General features: G+C 42.2%; 1 protein-coding gene across 1 annotated transcript in view; it reads left to right on the top strand.

The window, feature by feature from the left end:
* The window catches only part of LOC128640316 (alpha-2-macroglobulin-like protein 1), a gene marked incomplete in the record, with an annotated part of 543,542 nt that overhangs the window by 356,891 nt on the left and 159,633 nt on the right, over window positions 1–27,018 (top strand). Inside the window, 3 exon segments of the mRNA XM_053692806.1 lie at window positions 6,160–6,286; window positions 8,357–8,478; window positions 24,554–24,605. Of these exon segments, the coding sequence (XP_053548781.1) occupies window positions 6,160–6,286; window positions 8,357–8,478; window positions 24,554–24,605 (301 nt within the window).

Genomic DNA, 27,018 nt, shown 5'->3' with positions numbered 1-27,018 from the left:
TCAGTAGTTAAGAGCTTTCTGGGCTAACGCCGGTTTATAAAGCTCTTAACTACTGTGCTCTAAAGTAGAAAACAGAAAAAGTGGCGCTTACCAATCCGGGGAAATCCCTGACTTGAAGCAGCGTGTCTTCAGCGTGAGCACTTCTCTCCGTATCCGTACTTCCGTTTGTCTGGAGCCCAGAGAAAGCGCCTACGTCCAAGGCGCTAACCAAATACAGCACAGTGTCAGAGACTTCCGGGCTTCACAGTAGAACAGGAAGAAGCAAGCAGCCAGGGTAACGTAGTTGAAATAAAAAGCTATTCTTTATTGGTAACAAATATAAACAAAAAGAGCCTCAGCTCTGCATTGGCAATCCAGGGTCTCTAATGACAACTGCAGACATGTTTTGTGTGGATCCTCCACACTTGATCACTGCTGTCTGTTGTCGTTACAGAGACCTACTTATACCGGCTAAAATTCAATTCTACAATTAACTAAAAACACATATTAACCCTGTCATGCCTTTGTATACATCAATATACACAGATAGAGGGGCAACAAAAGGACACATAATAACAAATGTACTTAATATTAGTTTCACCTTTCTGTCATGGATATTTAGCCAATATTAAATGAATATTTGTCAGTATTGTAATACGTATCTGGCAGGTTTTTAGGTGGTAAATATCTGCTACAGCATAAAGACCATTGCACCATTATGCTACTTTATTTGACTACTCATGATGTTTAAGACAAGCAGAGGAAAAATGTATGATGTTTATTTATACATTTATATATTAAATACTATCTTGTTCCTATATATTCATTATATTATACCCCAGTTAAATCTATATCTTATATGTCTGGATTTTTTGTAGATTTTTAAATGAATAAATTCACATCACTTTCTTTATTTATACCAGCCGGGGATCTAGTGTTTAGTAAAAAGATCCATTTAGCTTCTTTGTAGTCAAGTTTATAAATTCTGTCACCTCCTCTTTTGTGTGGGGGGACAAAGTCAATGGTCTGGATAGATAAAAGTGAGGCGTCTCCTGAGTGCATTGTTTTAAAGTGTCGTGATACAGGGGTAAAGATATCTGAGTCCTCTATATCTCTGACATGTTCAAGGGCCCTGTCTCTTAGAAAGCGTTTCATTTTACCCACATATTGGATTTGGCACCACCTGCAGGTGAGTAAGTAAATTACATGAGTGGATTTGCAATTGAGTCTATATCTGATGTCATATATACGTTTGGTTACTGTTGAGGTAAAGGTGGTGCCCTCTGTCACATGGTTGCAAGTTTTGCAGCGTAAGGCTTTGCACTTATAAAAACCAACTCTGTTTGGTAACCATGTTTTGTTTTTGTCTACCGGCAAGTCTGAAGGGGCTATTATATTCCCAATAGTCTTACTTTTTCTTGCTACAAATTTGCAACCTTGTGTAGCTATTTTTTCTAGATTTGAGTCTGTGGTTAAAATGGGAAGACATTCTTTTATGATGTTAAAAAAATTTTTATATTCAAGACTATAAGGAGTACTGAACACAATTTTATTTTCACTTTCTGGCTTTTGTTGAGCAGATACTTTTTTATATCTTAAAAGGTTATCTCTTGGTATAGAATCTACCTCTTCTTTTTTCTTTCTAAGCAAACTCTCCGGGTACCCCCTACTTAGAAGTCTCTGATCCAATATTTTACTTTGTTCCTCGTATATTTGAGTGCTAGAGCAGGTCCTTTTGGTCCTTATATACTGTCCCTTGGGGATTGCTTTTTTAACATGCCCTGGATGGCTTGATTTAAAGTTTAGGATAGTGTTACCCCCGTGGGTTTCCTATACAAGGTAGTGTTGACAGTGTTTGTGTTTGTATCAGCCTGCAATTCTAAATCCAAAAATACTATTTTAGTTGTGCTCTGATCATATGTGAATTTTAGATTCATATTATTGGTATTAATGTTATTTATGAATTGACTCATTGTCTCTACATCTCCATCCCACACCACCAGAAGGTCATCAATATACCTTCCATAGTAGATTATGTGTTCCTTAAGGGGGTTGCCATCTCCATAGACGTGGGCAGCCTCCCACCAACCCATAAATAGGTTGGCATAGGAGGGGGCAAATTTGGCCCCCATAGCCGTCCCACGCCTCTGGAGATAGCAGCCCCCCTCGAACATAAAAAAATTGTGAGTAAGCAGAAATTCAACTGCTGTTAACAAAAAATATTTAAAATCCTCTGAATAATTAGAATGATTATTGAGGAAATATGATATAGCTGCTAACCCCTGGTGGTGTGGGATAGACGTGTACAAAGATGTAACGTCTATGGTAAGGAAATGGTACGTATCCTGCCACTGGAGGTCTTTCATTTGATTCAATATCTGGGTGGAATCTTGAACATAGCTCATTATCTCTCCAACCAATGGCTGGAGATATGTATCAACTAATTCTGATAGAGGTTCGAGAAGCGATCCCACTCCCGATATGATACATACCTCCAGCCATTGGTTGGAGAGCTAATGAGCTATATTCAAGATTCCACCCAGATATTGAATCAAATGAAAGACCTCCAGTGGCAGGATACGTACCGTTTCATTACCATAGACGTTACATCTTTGTACACGTCTATCCCACACCACCAGGGGTTAGCAGCTATATCATATTTCCTCAATAATCATTCTAATTATTCAGAGGATTTTAAATATTTTTTGTTAACAGCAGTTGAATTTCTGCTTACTCACAATTTTTTTATGTTCGAGGGGGGCTGCTATCTCCAGAGGCGTGGGACGGCTATGGGGGCCAAATTTGCCCCCTCCTATGCCAACCTATTTATGGGTTGGTGGGAGGCTGCCCACATCTATGGAGATGGCAACCCCCTTAAGGAACACATAATCTACTATGGAAGGTATATTGATGACCTTCTGGTGGTGTGGGATGGAGATGTAGAGACAATGAGTCAATTCATAAATAACATTAATACCAATAATATGAATCTAAAATTCACATATGATCAGAGCACAACTAAAATAGTATTTTTGGATTTAGAATTGCAGGCTGATACAAACACAAACACTGTCAACACTACCTTGTATAGGAAACCCACGGGGGTAACACTATCCTAAACTTTAAATCAAGCCATCCAGGGCATGTTAAAAAAGCAATCCCCAATGGACAGTATATAAGGATCAAAAGGACCTGCTCTAGCACTCAAATATACGAGGAACAAAGTAAAATATTGGATCAGAGACTCCTAAGTAGGGGGTACCCGGAGAGTTTGCTTAGAAAGAAAAAAGAAGAGGTAGATTCCATACCAAGAAATAACCTTTTAAGATATAAAAAAGTATCTGCTCAACAAAAGCCAGAAAGTGAAAATAAAATTGTGTTCAGTACTCCTTATAGTCTTGAATATAAAAAAAATTGTAACATCATAAAAGAATGTCTTCCCATTTTAACCACAGACTCAAATCTAGAAAAAATAGCTACACAAGGTTGCAAATTTGTAGCAAGAAAAAGTAAGACTATTGGGAATATAATAGCCCCTTCAGACTTGCCGGTAGACAAAAACAAAACATGGTTACCAAACAGAGTTGGTTTTTATAAGTGCAAAGCCTTACGCTGCAAAACTTGCAACCATGTGACAGAGGGCACCACCTTTACCTCAACAGTAACCAAACGTATATATGACATCAGATATAGACTCAATTGCAAATCCACTCATGTAATTTACTTACTCACCTGCAGGGGGTGCCAAATCCAATATGTGGGTAAAATGAAACGCTTTCTAAGAGACAGGGCCCTTGAACATGTCAGAGATATAGAGGACTCAGATATCTTTACCCCTGTATCACGACACTTTAAAACAATGCACTCAGGAGACGCCTCACTTTTATCTATTCAGACCATTGACTTTGTCCCCCCACACAAAAGAGGAGGTGACAGAATTTATAAACTTGACTACAAAGAAGCTAAATGGATCTTTTTACTGAACACTAGATCCCCGGCTGGTATAAATAAAGAAAGTGATGTGAATTTATTCATTTAAAAATCTACAAAAAATCCAGACATATAAGATATAGATTTAACTGGGGTATAATATAATGAATATATAGGAACAAGATAGTATTTAATATATAAATGTATAAATAAACATCATACATTTTTCCTCTGCTTGTCTTAAACATCATGAGTAGTCAAATAAAGTAGCATAATGGTGCAATGGTCTTTATGCTGTAGCAGATATTTACCACCTAAAAACCTGCCAGATACGTATTACAATACTGACAAATATTCATTTAATATTGGCTAAATATCCATGACAGAAAGGTGAAACTAATATTGAGTACATTTGTTATTATGTGTCCTTTTGTTACCCCTCTATCTGTGTATATTGATGTATACAAAGGCATGACAGGGTTAATATGTGTTTTTAGTTAATTGTAGAATTGAATTTTAGCCGGTATAAGTAGGTCTCTGTAACGACAACAGACAGCAGTGATCAAGTGTGGAGGATCCACACAAAACATGTCTGCAGTTGTCATTAGAGACCCTGGATTGCCAATGCAGAGCTGAGGCTCTTTTTGTTTTTATTTGTTACCAATAAAGAATAGCTTTTTATTTCAACTACGTTACCCTGGCTGCTTGCTTCTTCCTGTTCTACTGTGAAGCCCGGAAGTCTCTGACACTGTGCTGTGCTATAAAGTACACTAACACCCATAAACTACCTATGTACCCCTAAACCGAGGTCCCCCCACATCGCCGCCACTGTAATAAATATTTTTAACCCCTAATCTGCTGACCGCACACCGCCGCCACCTACATTATCCCTATGAACCCCTAATCTGCTGCCTCTAACATCGCCAACACCTACATAATATTTATTAACCCCTAATCTGCCCCCCCCCCCCACGTCGCCGCTACCTTTTTTTAACCCCTAATCTGCCGACCGGACCTCGCCGCTACTCTAATAAATGTATTAACCCCTAAAGCTAAGTCTAACCCTAACCCTAACACCCCCCTAAGTTAAATATAATTTTAATTTAACAAAATAAATTAAATATTATTAACTAAAGTATTCCTATTTAAAACTAAATACTTACCTGTAAAATAAACCCTAATATAGCTACAATATAACGAATAATTATATTGTATCTATTTTAGGATTTATATTTATTTTACAGTTAACTTTGTATTTATTTTAACTAGGTACAATAGCTATTAAATAGTTAATAACTATTTAATAGCTACCTAGTTAAAATCGTTAGATTAAAATTATATTTAACTTAGGGGGGTGTTAGGGTTAGGTTTAGACTTAGCTTTAGGGGTTAATACATTTATTAGAGTAGCGGCAAGGTCCGGTCGGCAGATTAGGGGTTAATACTTGAAGTTAGGTGGCGGCGATGTTAGGGAGGGCAGATTAGGGGTTAATACTGTTTATTATAGGGTTTGTGAGGCGGGAGTGCGGGGTTAATAAGTGTAGGTAGGTAGCGGCGACGTTGGGGGGACAGATTAGGGGATAATAAATATTATGTAGGTGTCGGCGATGTTAGGGGCAGCAGATTAGGGGTACATAGGTATAATGTAGGTTGGGGCGGTGTCCGGAGCGGCAAATTAGGGGTTAATTGTGTAATGCAGGTGTCAGCGATAGCGGGGGTGGCAGATTAGGGGTTAATAAGTGTAAGGTTAGGGGTGTTTAGACTCGGGGTACATGTTAGGGTGTTAGGTGCAGACTTAGAAACTGTTTCCCCATAGGAAACAATGGGGCTGCGTTGGGAGCTTAACGCTGCTTTTTTGCAGGTGTTAGGTTTTTTTTCTGCCCAAACTGCCCCATTGTTTCCTATGGGGAAATCGTGCACGAGCACGTTTTTCCAGCTAGCCGCTACCATAAGCAACGCTGGTATTGAGGGTTAAAGTGGCGGTAAATTATGCTCTACGCTCCCTTTTTGAATCCTAACGCAGCCCTTCAGAGAACTATAAATACCAGCGTTGTCTTAAGGGTCCGCTGGAAAAAAAGCAGCGTTAGCTACGCGGGTCTTTACCGACAAAACTCTAAATCTAGGCGATAATAAAATACTTCAGGAACTAATTAATGTCTTTATAATGTGACATATGATTGTTTTGAGTCAGTTAACAGTATTTTCTGACTGTGAATAAGACCCCTGTGTAACAGTTGTATCCTCCATACAGGTGAAGGCCACTTTGGTTGAGACACCGGAGATAGAGGTGACCAAACGTCCCACCTCTAACTATACTCAGTGCGTCCCAGCCGAGCAAGTTAGAGTATTCACTTGGGATGTGAGAGCAGTTCTGCTGGGTACCTATCTAACTTCTACTGAAAAATAAATCTGACTTTGTTACTCAATTTCACATAGAAATCACACAGATTACAACTCCTGGCATATAGGATCTTTATGGGTTACATCATCATTTGTGAAAAAATCAACATTGTTACCAATAACAGGAAAAAAATTGTTAAAAAAAAATTGAGGGTCGTAACAGTTCAAGAGAATGTGTAGCAAAATGGTGGTAATATGACAAATCCCAGGAACTGTATAAAAAATCATCCAAGCAATTAAAATCTAAATCATTGTGGGCCAGATTACAAGTGTCGTGCTATTGATAGTGCCAGACACAATACCATAAGTGTGACTTGATATTATAAGTCCATTGTAAAGTGCGTTAACCAGAGAAGGAATAAAACGGCCAGCTTTGCTCGAGCGCAGCCTAAACTTTAAATAGATATCGCTAACACAGCAATGACCCAACATATTGTATATACAAATTAAATAGATATTTATATATATATATATATATATATATTTGTATATACTGTATAAAAGTTATATGGGAAGTACTCGCCAGGTCTTATATTATAACAATGAAATTTATTAAATCAGTGATGTTTTGGTGCTATTAACTCCGTCCTCAGACCATAATACAAACAATCACATACCTGACTCTTTTTTATCCCTTCACAAAGTCATCCTGCCGAAAATCGGAAGAACCCTGGCGCAGACAGACCTCGCTGAATACGGCAAGCAATACGTTTGCCGTATTCAGCATAGCACCAGCAGCTCACAAGAGCTGCTGGTGCAACGCCGCCCCCTGCAGACTCGCAGCCAATAGGCCGCCAGCAGGGGGGTGTCAATCAACCTGATCGTACTCGATCGGGTTGATTTCCGGTGATGACTGTCCGCCTGCTCAGAGCAGGCGGACAGGTTATGGAGCAGCGGTCTTTGTGACCGCTGCTTCATAATTGCTGTTTCTGGCGAGCCTGCAGGCTCGCCAGAAACACGGGGCATCAAGCTTCATTCGGAGCTTGATAAATATGCCCCATTGAGTCTAGTAAAAAAGATGTCATATTCCGTACCAGGCGGACAATAGGTTGTAGAAGTGAACCAATCGATGACACTATCGGTCTTTCTGGTAGGATGCTTATGAACCTTTGGCAAGGTATAAAAATCTGGAATCTGAGGGTATTGTACCTAATTCTTCTGTAGCCATCCATCCTGGAGGGCCTGGTTCAACACCTGAACACCAGTATCTAAAAACAGGGAAAAAAGTAAAGGTCTTGAGTAGCAAGATATAAAAAATCAGTTAGGGTGCAAACAGAGCAAAAATCCAATCCAAAATTCCTCCTGCAGGCTCTGCACTCACTTCCAATGAGCAACTGCCCAGGGTGCATAAAAAGAATATTGACAAAAAAGTTATAAGGGAAGTACTCGCCAGGTCTTATATTATAACAATGAAATTTATTAAATCAGTGACGTTTTGGAGCTATTAACTCCGTCCTCAGACCATAATACAAACAATCACATACCTGACTCTTTTATATCCCTTCACCAAGTCACCCTGCCGAAAACCAGAAGAACCCTGGCGTCCTAGCCACACCACGGCGCAGGCGCAGCCCGTTGCCCTGGTAACCAGCCCCGGCGACTCTAAATTAATTTTTCAGAACAGCGGAACAATTAGCATAACACACCATACACAACGTAGCGATATTACTTATAACATCCTATTTTCCTTAAACGTCTTTCAAGTGTAATGCTAAGGCGTTACATATTGGTAAAAAATAACATATTAACCATGTAAACTACTGGCAATAACACTAATAATGAATACAGAAGGTAAGATCCTATTTTCTAGCAAAAATAGCAGCTATATATACAAATCCTATTTCTATTGCCAGACTACCAATAACTGCTAGGGGCCAAATATTTTCAATAGGATTTGTATATAGCTGCAATTTGGGCTTCCTGTGTATGTCATAGGGAATCTATCTACCAATACAATCGGATAATGTGAGTTTGATTCTATACAGTAGACCCATTATATAAACATTGGAATCACCAGCCATGTGTTCTGACCTCCTTTCTTTATTAAGGCACCGTTCACATTGAGCTACACACTGAGACCATTAACACTGAGGTACAATGTGGAGACGAAAGGTCTGTGCTGATGAACAAGAGTATCTCTGATGGCATAATCCGAACCTTCCTGATCAAAGTGAGTAAAGAGACCTATAGACAACCCAGGCAGAAAGTTCACTGGGATACTCCGATGGGATTGTTAGCCAGGGACATATTGACCACATACAATCAGAACCCTCTTATTCAAAAGCAAGTGGTCTAGGCTAATAAACTCGGCTCACTGATAAATGCATGAAATGTTGCAGGAAAATATGAGCTGCCGTGCAATATACAAAGAGCTGTCCATTAGATGTACTGGACCATTATTGTGCATATAGTATAGATGTACTTGTGAATATATTGGTGTGTTTACATGCTGTGGGGTCATTACTGTGTATACAGATGCGGTGTGTATGCTGTGAGGTCATTACTGTGTATACAGATGCGGTGTGTATGCTGTGGGATCATTACTGTGTATACAGATGCAGTGTGTATGCTGTGAGGTCATTACTGTGTATACAGATGCGGTGTGTATGCTGTTGGGTCATTACTGTGTATACAGATGCGGTGTGTATGCTGTGGGGTCATTACTGTGTATACAGATGCGGTGTGTATGCTGTGGGATCATTACTGTGTATACAGATGCGGTGTGGATGCTGTGAGGTCATTACTGTGTATACAGATGTGGTGTGGATGCTGTTGGGTCATTACTGTGTATACAGATGCGGTGTGTATGCTGTGAGGTGATTACTGTGTATACAGATGCGGTGTGGATGCTGTGGGATCATTACTGTGTATACAGATGCGGTGTGTATGCTGTGGGATCATTACTGTGTATACAGATGCGGTGTGTATGCTGTGAGGTCATTACTGTGTATACAGATGTGGTGTGTATGCTGTGGGGTCATTACTGTGTATACAGATGTGGTGTGTATGCTGTGAGGTGATTACTGTGTATACAGATGCGGTGTGTATGCTGTGAGGTCATTACTGTGTATACAGATGCGGTGTGTATGCTGTGGGGTCATTACTGTGTATACAGATGCGGTGTGTATGCTGTGAGGTCATTACTGTGTATACAGATGTGGTGTGTATGCTGTGGGGTCATTACTGTGTATACAGATGTGGTGTGTATGCTGTGAGGTCATTACTGTGTATACAGATGCGGTGTGTATGCTGTGGGGTCATTACTGTGTATACAGATGCGGTGTGTATGCTGTGGGATCATTACTGTGTATACAGATGCGGTGTGTATGCTGTGGGGTCATTACTGTGTATACAGATGCGGTGTGTATGCTGTGGGATCATTACTGTGTATACAGATGCGGTGTGTATGCTGTGGGGTCATTACTGTGTATACAGATGCGGTGTGTATGCTGTGAGGTCATTACTGTGTATACAGATGCGGTGTGTATGCTGTGGGGTCATTGTTGTATATACAGATGTGGTGTGTATGCTGTGGGGTCATTACTGTGTATACAGATGCGGTGTGTATGCTGTGGGGTCATTACTGTGTATACAGATGCGGTGTGTATGCTGTGAGGTCATTACTGTGTATACAGATGCGGTGTGTATGCTGTGGGGTCATTATTGTATATACAGATGTGGTGTGTATGCTGTGGGATCATTACTGTGTATACAGATGCGGTGTGTATGCTGTGAGGTCATTACTGTGTATACAGATGCGGTGTGTATGCTGTGGGGTCATTACTGTGTATACAGATGCGGTGTGTATGCTGTGGGATCATTACTGTGTATACAGATGCGGTGTGTATGCTGTGGGGTCATTACTGTGTATACAGATGCGGTGTGGATGCTGTTGGGTCATTACTGTGTATACAGATGTGGTGTGTATGCTGTGGGGTCATTACTGTGTATACAGATGTGGTGTGGATGCTGTGGGGTCATTACTGTGTATACAGATGTGGTGTGTATGCTGTGAGGTCATTACTGTGTATACAGATGCGGTGTGTATGCTGTGGGGTCATTACTGTGTATACAGATGTGGTGTGTATGCTGTGAGGTCATTACTGTGTATACAGATGCGGTGTGTATGCTGTTGGGTCATTACTGTGTATACAGATGCGGTGTGTATGCTGTGGGGTCATTACTGTGTATACAGATGTGGTGTGTATGCTGTGGGGTCATTACTGTGTATACAGATGCGGTGTGGATGCTGTGGGGTCCTTACTGTGTATACAGATGCGGTGTGTATGCTGTTGGGTCATTACTGTGTATACAGATGCGGTGTGTATGCTGTGGGGTCATTACTGTGTATACAGATGTGGTGTGTATGCTGTGGGGTCATTACTGTGTATACAGATGCGGTGTGTATGCTGTGGGGTCATTACTGTGTATACAGATGTGGTGTGTATGCTGTGGGGTCATTACTGTGTATACAGATGTGGTGTGGATGCTGTGGGGTCATTACTGTGTATACAGATGTGGTGTGTATGCTGTGGGGTCATTACTGTGTATACAGATGTGGTGTGGACGCTGTGGGGTCATTACTGTGTATACAGATGCGGTGTGGATGCTGTTGGGTCATTACTGTGTATACAGATGCGGTGTGTATGCTGTGGGATCATTACTGTGTATACAGATGCGGTGTGGATGCTGTGGGGTCATTACTGTGTATACAGATGCGGTGTGGATGCTGTGGGGTCATTACTGTGTATACAGATGCGGTGTGTATGCTGTGAGGTCATTACTGTGTATACAGATGCGGTGTGTATGCTGTGGGGTCATTACTGTGTATACAGATGCGGTGTGTATGCTGTGGGATCATTACTGTGTATACAGATGCGGTGTGTATGCTGTGGGGTCATTACTGTGTATACAGATGCGGTGTGTATGCTGTGGGGTCATTACTGTGTATACAGATGCGGTGTGGATGCTGTGAGGTCATTACTGTGTATACAGATGCGGTGTGTATGCTGTGAGGTCATTACTGTGTATACAGATGCGGTGCGTATGCTGTGAGGTCATTACTGTGTATACAGATGCGGTGTGTATGCTGTGGGGTCATTACTGTGTATACAGATGCGGTGTGTATGCTGTGGGGTCATTACTGTGTATACAGATGCGGTGTGTATGCTGTGAGGTGATTACTGTGTATACAGATGCGGTGTGGATGCTGTGGGGTCATTACTGTGTATACAGATGCGGTGTGTATGCTGTGGGGTCATTACTGTGTATACAGATGTGGTGTGTATGCTGTGGGGTCATTACTGTGTATACAGATGTGGTGTGTATGCTGTGAGGTCATTACTGTATATACAGATGCGGTGTGGATGCTGTTGGGTCATTACTGTGTATACAGATGCGGTGTGTATGCTGTGGGGTCATTACTGTGTATACAGATGTGGTGTGTATGCTGTGGGGTCATTACTGTGTATACAGATGCGGTGTGGATGCTGTTGGGTCATTACTGTGTATACAGATGCGGTGTGTATGCTGTGGGGTCATTACTGTGTATACAGATGCGGTGTGTATGCTGTGGGATCATTACTGTGTATACAGATGCGGTGTGGATGCTGTGAGGTCATTACTGTGTATACAGATGTGGTGTGGATGCTGTTGGGTCATTACTGTGTATACAGATGCGGTGTGGATGCTGTGGGGTCATTACTGTGTGTACAGATGTGGTGTGGATGCTGTGGGGTCATTACTGTGTATACAGATGCGGTGTGGATGCTGTGAGGTCATTACTGTGTAAACAGATGTGGTGTGTATGCTGTGAGGTCATTACTGTGTATACAGATGCGGTGTGTATGCTGTGGGGTCATTACTGTGTATACAGATGTGGTGTGGATGCTGTGAGGTCATTACTGTGTATATAGATGCGGTGTGTATGCTGTGGGATCATTACTGTGTATACAGATGCGGTGTGTATGCTGTGAGGTCATTACTGTGTATACAGATGCGGTGTGTATGCTGTGAGGTCATTACTGTGTATACAGATGCGGTGTGGATGCTGTGAGGTCATTACTGTGTATACAGATGCGGTGTGTATGCTGTGGGATCATTACTGTGTATACAGATGCAGTGTTTATGCTGTGGGGTCATTACTGTGTGTACAGATGTGGTGTGGATGCTGTGGGGTCATTACTGTGTATACAGATGTGGTGTGGATGCTGTGGGGTCATTACTGTGTATACAGATGCGGTGTGTATGCTGTTAGGTCTTTACTGTGTATACAGATGCGGTGTGTATGCTGTGGGATCATTACTGTGTATACAGATGTGGTGTGTATGCTGTGGGGTCATTACTGTGTATACAGATGCGGTGTGTATGCTGTGAGGTCATTACTGTGTATACAGATGCGGTGTGTATGCTGTGGGGTCATTACTGTGTATACAGATGCGGTGTGTATGCTGTGGGGTCATTACTGTGTATACAGATGCGGTGTGTATGCTGTGAGGTCATTACTGTGTATACAGATGCGGTGTGTATGCTGTGAGGTCATTACTGTGTGTACAGATGCGGTGTGTATGCTGTGAGGTCATTACTGTGTATACAGATGCGGTGTGTATGCTGTGAGGTCATTACTGTGTATACAGATGCGGTGTGGATGCTGTGAGGTCATTACTGTGTATACAGATGCGGTGTGTATGCTGTGGGGTCATTACTGTGTATACAGATGCGGTGTGTATGCTGTGGGATCATTACTGTGTATACAGATGCGGTGTGTATGCTGTGGGATCATTACTGTGTATACAGATGTGGTGTGTATGCTGTGCTGTCATTACTGTGTATACAGATGCGGTGTGTATGCTGTGGGATCATTACTGTGTATACAGATGCGGTGTGTATGCTGTGAGGTCATTACTGTGTATACAGATGCGGTGTGTATGCTGTGGGGTCATTACTGTGTATACAGATGTGGTGTGGTTGCTGTTGGGTCATTACTGTGTATACAGATGCGGTGTGTATGCTGTGAGGTCATTACTGTGTATACAGATGCAGTGTGTATGCTGTGAGGTGATTACTGTGTATACAGATGCGGTGTGTATGCTGTGGGGTCATTACTGTGTATACAGATGCGGTGTGTATGCTGTGGGGTCATTACTGTGTATACAGATGCGGTGTGGATGCTGTGGGGTCATTACTGTGTATACAGATGCGGTGTGTATGCTGTGAGGTCATTACTGTGTATACAGATGCGGTGTGTATGCTGTGGGATCATTACTGTGTATACAGATGCGGTGTGGATGCTGTGAGGTCATTACTGTGTATACAGATGTGGTGTGGATGCTGTTGGGTCATTACTGTGTATACAGATGCGGTGTGTATGCTGTGAGGTCATTACTGTGTAAACAGATGTGGTGTGTATGCTGTGAGGTCATTACTGTGTATACAGATGCGGTGTGGATGCTGTGAGGTCATTACTGTGTATACAGATGTGGTGTGGATGCTGTTGGGTCATTACTGTGTATACAGATGCGGTGTGTATGCTGTGGGATCATTACTGTGTATACAGATGCGGTGTGGATGCTGTGAGGTCATTACTGTGTATACAGATGCAGTGTGTATGCTGTGAGGTCATTACTGTGTATACAGATGCGGTGTGTATGCTGTGGGATCATTACTGTGTATACAGATGCGGTGTGGATGCTGTGGGGTCATTACTGTGTATACAGATGCGGTGTGTATGCTGTGAGGTCATTACTGTGTATACAGATGCGGTGTGTATGCTGTGGGGTCATTACTGTGTATACAGATGCGGTGTGTATGCTGTGAGGTCATTACTGTGTATACAGATGCGGTGTGTATGCTGTGGGATCATTACTGTGTATACAGATGCGGTGTGTATGCTGTGGGATCATTACTGTGTATACAGATGCGGTGTGTATGCTGTGAGGTCATTACTGTGTATACAGATGCGGTGTGTATGCTGTGGGGTCATTACTGTGTATACAGATGTGGTGTGTATGCTGTGAGGTCATTACTGTGTATACAGATGCGGTGTGTATGCTGTGAGGTCATTACTGTGTATACAGATGCGGTGTGTATGCTGTGAGGTCATTACTGTGTAAACAGATGCGGTGTGTATGCTGTGAGGTCATTACTGTGTATACAGATGCGGTGTGTATGCTGTGAGGTCATTACTGTGTATACAGATGCGGTGTGTATGCTGTGAGGTCATTACTGTGTATACAGATGCGGTGTGTATGCTGTGAGGTCATTACTGTGTATACAGATGCAGTGTGTATGCTGTGAGGTCATTACTGTGTATACAGATGCGGTGTGTATGCTGTGAGGTCATTACTGTGTATACAGATGCGGTGTGTATGCTGTGGGGTCATTACTGTGTATACAGATGCGGTGTGTATGCTGTGAGGTGATTACTGTGTATACAGATGCGGTGTGGATGCTGTGGGGTCATTACTGTGTAAACAGATGCGGTGTGTATGCTGTGAGGTCATTACTGTGTATACAGATGCGGTGTGTATGCTGTGAGGTCATTACTGTGTATACAGATGCGGTGTGTATGCTGTGAGGTGATTACTGTGTATACAGATGCGGTGTGTATGCTGTGAGGTCATTACTGTGTATACAGATGCGGTGTGTATGCTGTGAGGTCATTACTGTGTATACAGATGCGGTGTGTATGCTGTGAGGTCATTACTGTGTATACAGATGCGGTGTGTATGCTGTGAGGTCATTACTGTGTATACAGATGCGGTGTGTATGCTGTGAGGTCATTACTGTGTATACAGATGCAGTGTGTATGCTGTGAGGTCATTACTGTGTATACAGATGCGGTGTGTATGCTGTGAGGTCATTACTGTGTATACAGATGCGGTGTGTATGCTGTGGGGTCATTACTGTGTATACAGATGCGGTGTGTATGCTGTGAGGTGATTACTGTGTATACAGATGCGGTGTGGATGCTGTGGGATCATTACTGTGTATACAGATGCGGTGTGTATGCTGTGAGGTGATTACTGTGTATACAGATGCGGTGTGGATGCTGTGGGGTCATTACTGTGTATACAGATGCGGTGTGTATGCTGTGGGGTCATTACTGTGTATACAGATGTGGTGTGTATGCTGTGGGGTCATTACTGTGTATACAGATGCGGTGTGTATGCTGTGAGGTCATTACTGTATATACAGATGCGGTGTGGATGCTGTTGGGTCATTACTGTGTATACAGATGCGGTGTGTATGCTGTGAGGTCATTACTGTGTATACAGATGCGGTGTGTATGCTGTGGGGTCATTACTGTGTATACAGATGCGGTGTGTATACAGATGCGGTGTGTATGCTGTGGGGTCATTACTGTGTAAACAGATGCGGTGTGTATGCTGTGAGGTCATTACTGTGTATACAGATGCGGTGTGTATGCTGTGAGGTCATTACTGTGTATACAGATGCGGTGTGTATGCTGTGGGGTCATTACTGTGTATACAGATGCGGTGTGTATGCTGTGAGGTCATTACTGTGTATACAGATGCGGTGTGTATGCTGTGAGGTCATTACTGTGTATACAGATGCGGTGTGTATGCTGTGGGGTCATTACTGTGTATACAGATGCGGTGTGTATGCTGTGAGGTCATTACTGTGTATACAGATGCGGTGTGTATGCTGTGAGGTCATTACTGTGTATACAGATGCGGTGTGTATGCTGTGGGGTCATTACTGTGTATACAGATGCAGGGTGTATGCTGTGGGATCATTACTGTGTATACAGATGCGGTGTGGATGCTGTGAGGTCATTACTGTGTATACAGATGCGGTGTGTATGCTGTGGGATCATTACTGTGTATACAGATGCGGTGTGTATGCTGTGGGATCATTACTGTGTATACAGATGTGGTGTGTATGCTGTGCGGTCATTACTGTGTATACAGATGCGGTGTGTATGCTGTGGGATCATTACTGTGTATACAGATGCGGTGTGTGTATGCTGTGGGATCATTACTGTGTATACAGATGCGGTGTGTATGCTGTGGGGTCATTACTGTGTATACAGATGTGGTGTGGTTGCTGTTGGGTCATTACTGTGTATACAGATGCGGTGTGTATGCTGTGGGATCATTACTGTGTATACAGATGCGGTGTGTATGCTGTGGGGTCATTACTGTGTATACAGATGTGGTGTGGTTGCTGTTGGGTCATTACTGTGTATACAGATGCGGTGTGTATGCTGTGAGGTCATTACTGTGTATACAGATGCAGTGTGTATGCTGTGAGGTGATTACTGTGTATACAGATGCGGTGTGTATGCTGTGGGGTCATTACTGTGTATACAGATGCGGTGTGTATGCTGTGGGGTCATTACTGTGTATACAGATGCGGTGTGTATGCTGTGGGGTCATTACTGTGTATACAGATGCGGTGTGTATGCTGTGGGATCATTACTGTGTATACAGATGTGTGTATGCTGTGAGGTCATTACTGTGTATACAGATGTGGTGTGTATGCTGTGAGGTCATTACTGTGTATACAGATGCGGTGTGTATGCTGTTGGGTCATTACTGTGTATACAGATGCGGTGTGTATGCTGTGGGGTCATTACTGTGTATACAGATGTGGTGTGTATGCTGTGGGGTCATTACTGTGTATACAGATGCGGTGTGTATGCTGTGGGGTCATTACTGTGTATACAGATGCGGTGTGTATGCTGTGGGGTCATTACTGTGTATACAGATGCAGTGTGTATGCTGTGGGGTCATTACTGTGGATACAGATGCGGTGTGTATGCTGTGGGGTCATTACTGTGTATACAGATGCGGTGTGTATGCTGTGGGATCATTACTGTGTATACAGATGCGGTGTGTATGCTGTTGGGTCATTACTGTGTATACAGATGCGGTGTGTATGCTGTTGGGTCATTACTGTGTATACAGATGCGGTGTGTATGCTGTGGGGTCATTACTGTGTATACAGATGTGGTGTGGATGCTGTGGGGTCATTACTGTGTATACAGATGCGGTGTGTATGCTGTTGGGTCATTACTGTGTATACAGATGCGGTGTGTATGCTGTGAGGTCATTACTGTGTATACAGATGCGGTGTGTATGCCGTGGGGTCATTACTGTGTATACAGATGTGGTGTGGTTGCTGTGGGGTCATTATTGTGTATACAGATGCGGTGTGGATGCTGTGGGGTCATTATTGTGTATACAGATGCGGTGTGTATGCCGTGGGTTCATTACTGTGTATACAGATGTGGTGTGTATGCTGTGGGGTCATTACTGTGTATACAGATGTGGTGTGTATGCTGTGGGGTCATTACTGTGTATACAGATGCGGTGTGTATGCTGTGGGGTCATTACTGTGTATACAGATGCGGTGTGTATGCTGTGGGATCATTACTGTGTATACAGATGCGGTGTGTATGCTGTGGGGTCATTACTGTGTATACAGATGCGGTGTGTATGCTGTGGGGTCATTACTGTGTATACAGATGCGGTGTGTATGCTGTGGGGTCATTACTGTGTATACAGATGCGGTGTGTATGCTGTGGGATCATTACTGTGTATACAGATGCGGTGTGTATGCTGTGGGGTCATTACTGTGTATACAGATGTGGTGTGGATGCTGTGGGGTCATTACTGTGTGTACAGATGTGGTGTGTATGCTGTGGGGTCATTACTGTGTATACAGATGCGGTGTGGATGCTGTGGGGTCATTACTGTGTATACAGATGTGGTGTGTATGCGGTGGGGTCATTACTGTGTATACAGATGTGGTGTGTATGCTGTGAGGTGCTTACTGTGTATACAGATGCGGTGTGTATGCTGTGAGGTCATTACTGTGTATACAGATGCGGTGTGTATGCTGTGGGGTCATTACTGGGTATACAGATACGGTGTGTATGCTGTGGGGTCATTACTGTGTATACAGATGCGGTGTGGATGCTGTGGGGTCATTACTGTGTATACAGATGCGGTGTGGATGCTGTGGGGTCATTACTGTGTATACAGATGTGGTGTGGTTGCTGTTGGGTCATTACTGTGTATACAGATGTGGTGTGGATGCTGTGGGGTCATTACTGTGTATACAGATGTGGTGTGGATGCTGTGGGGTCATTACTGTGTATACAGATGTGGTGTGGATACTGTGGGGTCATTACTGTGTATACAGATGTGGTGTGGTTGCTGTTGGGTCATTACTGTGTATACAGATGCGGTGTGGATGCTGTGGGGTCATTACTGTGTATACAGATGCGGTGTGTATGCTGTGGGGTCATTACTGTGTATACAGATGCGGTGTGTATGCTGTGAGGTCATTACTGTGTATACAGATGCGGTGTGTATGCTGTGAGGTCATTACTGTGTATACAGATGTGGTGTGGATACTGTGGGGTCATTACTGTGTATACAGATGCGGTGTGGATGCTGTGGGGTCATTACTGTGTATACAGATGCGGTGTGGATGCTGTGGGGTCATTACTGTGTATACAGATGCGGTGTGGATGCCGTGGGGTCATTACTGTGTATACAGATGTGGTGTGGTTGCTGTTGGGTCATTATTGTGTATACAGATGTGGTGTGTATGCTGTGGGGTCATTATTGTGTATACAGATGCGGTGTGTATGCTGTGGGGTCATTACTGTGTATACAGATGTGGTGTGGTTGCTGTTGGGTCATTACTGTGTATACAGACAGCTTTTGAGGGATATTTATCAAGCCGTCAAACGCAAATACGCTGGAATTCCACAGCGTAATTGTGGCGAGCCTGATTTGACCCATTTATCAAAGCCTACAGACCGGCAAAAGTTGAAATTTGTGACATAACATACGATCCGCCGGTCTCAATCCAACACAGATCGATGCTTACGTCATTACAGATGTTCTGAATACAAATTCGGCACTATCTGACAACTTTTGAAAGTTATCAAATTACTAACCGGTACGCCCGCCACTATTCTGGCCCAGCATACCTGGTTTTCAATCCGCCACCCTGGAGGCCGCGGATGCCATAGGAATCAATGTGAGTCTGAAAGCAGCGAAAGCTCAATGTCGATGCTGCCAGATATCCCATTGATTTCTATGCTAGAAAACAAATTACGTTTACACCTAATACCCTAACATAACCACCGAGTCTAAACACCCCTAATGTGCCGCCCCGACATCGCCACAACCTACATAATGTTATTAACCCCTATCCCCTCACTCCCTGACACCGCCGCAACTAAATAAATGTATTAACCCCTATCCCGACGCTCCCGGAGCCCATTGCAACTCTAATAAAGTTATTAACCCCAGATGCGGTGTGTATGCTGTGAGGTCATTACTGTGTATACAGATGCGGTGTGTATGCTGTGGGGTCATTACTGTGTATACAGATACGGTGTGTATGCTGTGGGGTCATTACTGTGTATACAGATGTGGTGTGGATGCTGTGGGGTCATTACTGTGTATACAGATGCGGTGTGGATGCTGTGGGGTCATTACTGTGTATACAGATGTGGTGTGGTTGCTGTTGGGTCATTACTGTGTATACAGATGTGGTGTGGATGCTGTGGGGTCATTACTGTGTATACAGATGTGGTGTGGATGCTGTGGGGTCATTACTGTGTATACAGATGTGGTGTGGATACTGTGGGGTCATTACTGTGTATACAGATGTGGTGTGGTTGCTGTTGGGTCATTACTGTGTATACAGATGCGGTGTGGATGCTGTGGGGTCATTACTGTGTATACAGATGCGGTGTGTATGCTGTGGGGTCATTACTGTGTATACAGATGCGGTGTGGATGCTGTGAGGTCATTACTGTGTATACAGATGCGGTGTGTATGCTGTGAGGTCATTACTGTGTATACAGATGTGGTGTGGATACTGTGGGGTCATTACTGTGTATACAGATGCGGTGTGGATGCTGTGGGGTCATTACTGTGTATACAGATGCGGTGTGGATGCTGTGGGGTCATTACTGTGTATACAGATGCGGTGTGGATGCCGTGGGGTCATTACTGTGTATACAGATGTGGTGTGGTTGCTGTTGGGTCATTATTGTGTATACAGATGTGGTGTGTATGCTGTGGGGTCATTATTGTGTATACAGATGCGGTGTGTATGCTGTGGGGTCATTACTGTGTATACAGATGTGGTGTGGTTGCTGTTGGGTCATTACTGTGTATACAGATGCGGTGTGTATGCTGTGAGGTCATTACTGTGTATACAGATGTGGTGTGGATGCTGTGGGGTCATTACTGTGTATACAGATGTGGTGTGGTTGCTGTTGGGTCATTACTGTGTATACAGATGTGGTGTGGTTGCTGTTGGGTCATTACTGTGTATACAGATGTGGTGTGGTTGCTGTTGGGTCATTATTGTGTATACAGATGTGGTGTGTATGCTGTTGGGTCATTACTGTGTATACAGATGCGGTGTGTATGCTGTGGGGTCATTATTGTGTATACAGATGCGGTGTGTATGCTGTGGGGTCATTACTGTGTATACAGATGTGGTGTGGTTGCTGTTGGGTCATTACTGTGTATACAGACAGCTTTTGAGGGATATTTATCAAGCCGTCAAACGCAAATACGCTGGAATTCCACAGCGTAATTGTGGCGAGCCTGATTCGACCCATTTATCAAAGCCTACAGACCGGCAAAAGTTGAAATTTGTGACATAACATACGATCCGCCGGTCTCAATCCAACACAGATCGATGCTTACGTCATTACAGATGTTCTGAATACAAATTCGGCACTATCTGACAACTTTTGAAAGTTATCAAATTTCTAACCGGTACGCCCGCCACTATTCTGGCCCAGCATACCTGGTTTTCAATCCGCCACCCTGGAGGCCGCGGATGCCATAGGAATCAATGGGTGTCTGAAAGCAGCGAAAGCTCAATGTCGATGCTGCCAGATATCCCATTGATTTCTATGCTAGAAAACAAATTACGTTTACACCTAACACCCTAACATAACCCCCGAGTCTAAACACCCCTAATGTGCCGCCCCGACATCGCCACAACCTACATAATGTTATTAACCCCTATCCCCTCACTCCCTGACACCGCCGCAACTAAATAAATGTATTAACCCCTATCCCGACGCTCCCGGAGCCCATTGCAACTCTAATAAAGTTATTAACCCCTATCCTGACGCTCCCTGACCCCTCCACAACTAAATAAATGTATTAACCCCTAAGCCCCTGGCCTCCCACATGACTACCACTTACTAAAGCTATTAACCCCTAAACCACCAGCCCCCCACATCGCCATAAACTAAATTAAGCTATTAACCCCTAAACCTAACAACCCGCTAACTTTAGATTAAATATTAACTCATCCCTATCTTATAATAAATTTAAACTTACCTTTCGAATTAAAATAAACTATATTAAACTACTAATTAACCTAACAGTTAGCGTGGTATCAATGACTAAAGCTATGGGCGTATATATGATATATTCCTTTTAAATTTTATGCTGTAGAGTGTCAGTGGAAACAAATCCTTATTGTATGCTGTCACAATAATAAGCCGATGTAAAAAATGTTAAAGGATCTTACCGCCTCCTCCTCCTTTCCTGGCCGGTCTTAAGGTAGGGGCTGAGTCTTGTACTGGGGTTCCGCTCTGGGATCCGACTTCTGTCTGTTTCTCCTGCGTTTCCCCCCCCCCCACCTCTCAGCTCTCCTTACCCTCCTCGGCCGTATTTGTGGGCGCGGTCAGAACTCCACTGACTGACACATCCGATGACGTGTGCTTTCCTGAACAGCTGCTCTGTATGCCGGAACCCAATCCAGCTGTAGTATCTGGGCTGCTTGTAATCACCACGGCTCGCCGTGCTCACTGGGGTCAGAGATAGCCACAAAAATGAAACAATAAAGGAGCACCGGCTGCTGGATGTATGGTTAAAAAGTCTTTACTTTATTTTCACCTTAACATTAAAATCCTCGCTAAGGCACAAACATGTCAGTTGCTACCTGCTGACCAATCTTTGTATATAATCCATGTTTGTGCCTTAACGAGGATTTTAATGTTAATGTGAAAATAAAGTAAAGACTTTTTAACCATACATCCAGCAGCCGGTGCTCCTTTATTGTTTCATTTTTGTACTAATTAACCTACACTAACTATTATACTACAATTACATTAAACTATATTAAACTACTAATTAACCTACCCTAACTATTATACTACAATTACATTAAACTATATTAAACTACTAATTAACCTACCCTAACGATTATACTACAATTACATTAAACTATATTAAACTACTAATTAACCTACCCTAACTATTATACTACAATTACATTAAACTATATTAAACTACTAATTAACCTACCCTAACTATTATACTACAATTACATTAAACTATATTAAACTACTAATTAACCTACCCTAACTATTATACTACAATTACATTAAACTATATTAAACTACTAATTAACCTACCCTAACTATTATACTACAATTACATTAAACTATATTAAACTACTAATTAACCTACCCTAACTATTATACTACAATTACATTAAACTATATTAAACTACTAATTAACCTACCATAACTATTATACTACAATTACATTAAACTATATTAAACTACTAATTAACCTACCCTAACTATTATACTACAATTACATTAAACTATATCAAACTATTAATTAACCTACCCTATTATACTAAAATTATATTAAACTTACAATTAAATTAACTATATTACATATTTAAAAACCCTAACCCTACTCAAGTTATTTAAATCTGCTATAAAGAATTAAAGAATTACACAAAATAAAAAATAAATTATCAAATATTTAAACTAATTACACCTAATCTAATAGCCCTATCAAAATAAAAAAGCCCCCCCAATAAAAAAAACCTTAGCCTACAATAAACTACCAATGGCCCTTAAAAGGGCCTTTTCCGGGGCATTGCCCCAAAGAAATCAGCTCGTTTACCTGTAAAATAAAATACAAACACCCTCCCCAACAGTAAAACCCAACACCCACACAACCAAACCCCCCAAATAAAAACCTATCTAAAAAACCTAAGCTCCCCATTGCCCTGAAAAGGGCATTTGTATGGGCATTGCCTTTAAAGGGGCATTTAGCTCTTTTTCCGCCCAAAGTCCCTAAGCTAAAATTAAAACCCACCCAATAAACCCTTAAAGAACCTAACACTAACCCCCGAAGATCCACTTACAGTTTTCGAAGACCGAACATCCATCCTCATCCAAGCGGCAGAAGTCCTCAGCGAAGCTGGCAGAAGTCTTCATCCAAGTGGGCCAAAGTCTTCCTCCAAGCGGGCAGAAGTCTGCATCCAGACGGCATCTTCTATATTCATCCATCCGGCTTCATCTTCAAGACATCCGGCGTGGAGCATCCTCTTCTTCTGACATCTGTTGCAGAATGAAGTTTCCCTTTAAAAGACGTCATCCAAGATGGCGTCCCTTACATTCCGATTGGCTGATAGAATTCTATCAGCCAATAGGAATTAAGGTGGAAAACATCCTATTGGCTGTTGCAATCAGCCAATAAGATTGAGCTTTCATCCTATTGACTGATCCAATCAGCCAAAAGGATTATGCTTGCATTCTATTGGCTGATTGGAATAGCCAATAGAATGCAAGCTCAATCCTATTGGCTGATTTATTTAGTTGCGGAGGGGTCCGGGAGCGGGGGGATAGGGGTTAATAACTTTATTAGAGTTGTAGTGGGCTCCGGGAGCAGAGGGATAGGGGTTAATAGCCTTATTAGTGTTGTGGTGGGCTCCGGGAGCGGAGGGATTCGGTTTAATAACTTTATTAGAGTTGTAGTGGGCTCCGGGAGCAGAGGGATAGAGGTTAATAGCCTTATTAGAGTTGCGGTGGGCTCCGGGAGCAGTGGGATGGGGGTTAATAACTTTTTAAACATTTTAGTATAGTGGCGGTGTTTAGTGACAGGGTATAAATAAAGTTGGAAAAAAGCCGAATAGCAGCGAGATTGATGACTGTTAGTTAACAACAGTCCGCTGCTCATCGCCCCGTACTTGGTGCGCAGGTTTTTGACAGCTTTTTTTATAAAAAATAAGAGCATATTCAGGTCCGCGTCCGCGATGTTAGGCGAGCGTATTGGTGCCGGCGAATGCGGCATAGTTGACGGCTTGATAGATAGGCCTCTTTGAGTTATTGCTGTGTTTTTCAAGGTTACTTTGTACTTGAAATATTAAAGTATTAAAATGAGTCTATGTGATGCATTATTTATTTTCTTTTTGTGCAGCCAGAAGGTATCCCAGTTGAGACAACCCAGAACCTGCTTCTCTGTGCTGCAGGTACAGTCACACGTTCCTTACTAATGTCTGTTATTTTATCACAAAGCGTCAGTACAGTCACACGCTCCTTACTAATGTGTGTTATTTTATCACAAAGTGTCAGTACAGTCACACGTTCCTTACTAATGTGTGTTATTTTATCACAAAGCATCAGTACAGTCACACGCTTCTTACTATTGTGTGTTATTTTATTACAAAGCGTCAGTACAGTCACACGCTCCTTACTAATGTGTGTTATTTTATCACAAAGCGTCAGTACAGTCACACGCTCCTTACTAATGTGTGTTATTTTATCACAAAGCGTCAGTACAGTTACACGCTTCTTACTAATGTGTGTTATTTTATAGCAAAGCGTCAGTACAGTCACACGCTCCTTACTAATGTGTGTTATTTTATTACAAAGCATCAGTACAGTCACACGCTCCTTACTAATGTGTGTTATTTTATCACAAAGCGTTAGTACAGTCACACGTTCCGTACTAATGTGTGTTATTTTATCACAATGCATCAGTACAGTCACACGCTCCTTACTAATGTGTGTTATTTTATCACAAAGCATCAGTACAGTCACACGCTCCTTACTAATGTGTGTTATTTTATCACAAAGCATCAGTACAGTCACACGCTCCTTACTAATGTGTGTTATTTTATCACAAAGCATTAGTACAGTCACACGCTCCTTACTAATGTGTGTTATTTTATCACAAAGCATTAGTACAGTCACACGCTCCTTACTAATGTGTGTTATTTTATTACAAAGCGTTAGCACAGTCACACGTTCCTTACTAATGTGTGTTATTTTATCACAAAGCGTCAGTACAGTCACACGCTCCTTACTAATGTGTGTTATTTTATCACAAAGCATTAGTACAGTCACACGCTCCTTACTAATTTGTGTTATTTTATCACAAAGCGTTAGTAAAGTCACACGTTCCTTACTAATGTGTGTTATTTTATCACAAAGCGTCAGTACAGTCACACGCTCCTTACTAATGTGTGTTATTTTATCACAAGCGTCAGTACAGTCACACGTTCCTTACTAATGTGTGTTATTTTATCACAAAGCGTCAGTACAGTCACACGCTCCTTACTAATGTGTGTTATTTTATTACAAAGCGTCAGTACAGTCACACGCTCCTTACTATTGTGTGTTATTTTATCACAAAGCGTCAATACAGTCACACGCTCCTTACTAATGTGTGTTATTTTATTACAAAGCATCAGTACAGTCACACGCTCCTTACTAATGTGTGTTATTTTATCACAATGCATCAGTACAGTCACCCGCTCCTTACTAATGTGTGTTAATTTATCACAAATCGTCAGTACAGTCACACGCTCCTTACTAATGTGTGTTATTTTATTACAAAGCATCAGTACAGTCACACGCTCCTTACTAATGTGTGTTATTTTATCACAATGCATCAGTACAGTCACACGCTCCTTACTAATGTGTGTTATTTTATCACAATGCATCAATACAGTCACACGCTCCTTACTAATGTGTGTTATTTTATCACAATGCATCAGTACAGTCACCCGCTCCTTACTAATGTGTGTTATTTGTTCACAAAGCATCAATACAGTCACACGCTCCTTACTAATGTGTGTTATTTTATCACAATGCATCAGTACAGTCACACGCTCCTTACTAATGTGTGTTATTTTATCACAAAGCATCAGTACAGTCACACGCTCCTTACTAATGTGTGTTATTTTATCACAATGCATCAGTACAGTCACACGCTCCTTACTAATGTGTGTTATTTGTTCACAAAGCATCAATACAGTCACACGCTCCTTACTATTGTGTGTTATTTTATCACAAAGCGTCAGTACAGTCAGTATGTTCAGTAACTTAGAAAGCTTTGTATTTTCATGCAGTAGTTAGTATTTCTCTTGTAAGGTGTATCTAGTCCACGGGTTCATCCATTACTTGTGGGATATTCTCCTTCCCAACAGGAAGTTGCAAGAGGACACCCACAGCAGAGCTGTCTATATAGCTCCTCCCCTAACTGCCACCCCCAGTCATTCTCTTGCAACTCTCGACAAGAAAGGAAGTATCAAGAGATATGTGGTGACTTAGTGTAGTTTTACCTTCAATCAAGAGTTTGTTATGTTTAAACGGTACCGGCGTTGTACTGTTTTACTCTCAGGCAGAAATTAGAAGAAGAATTCTGCCTGGAGGTTTGATGATCTTAGCGGTTTGTAACTAAGGTCCATTGCTGTTCTCACACATAACTGAAGAATATGGGAAAACTTCAGTTGGGGGAACGGTCTGCAGATTACCTGATTTGAGGTATGTTCAGTATTTTTATTTCTAGAGAGTTGAATAAGTTCTAGAAAATGCTGACAGAGCCTTGTGTATTTGAGGTAAGCCTGATGCAGTGATTTAAGAGCAACTGGGATCATG

This window comes from Bombina bombina, chromosome 9 (assembly GCF_027579735.1).
Source record: "Bombina bombina isolate aBomBom1 chromosome 9, aBomBom1.pri, whole genome shotgun sequence".
Lineage (NCBI taxonomy): Eukaryota > Metazoa > Chordata > Amphibia > Anura > Bombinatoridae > Bombina > Bombina bombina.
The sequence above is the reverse complement of the archived record's forward strand: the minus strand, read 5'-3'. Positions and strand labels throughout refer to the sequence as shown.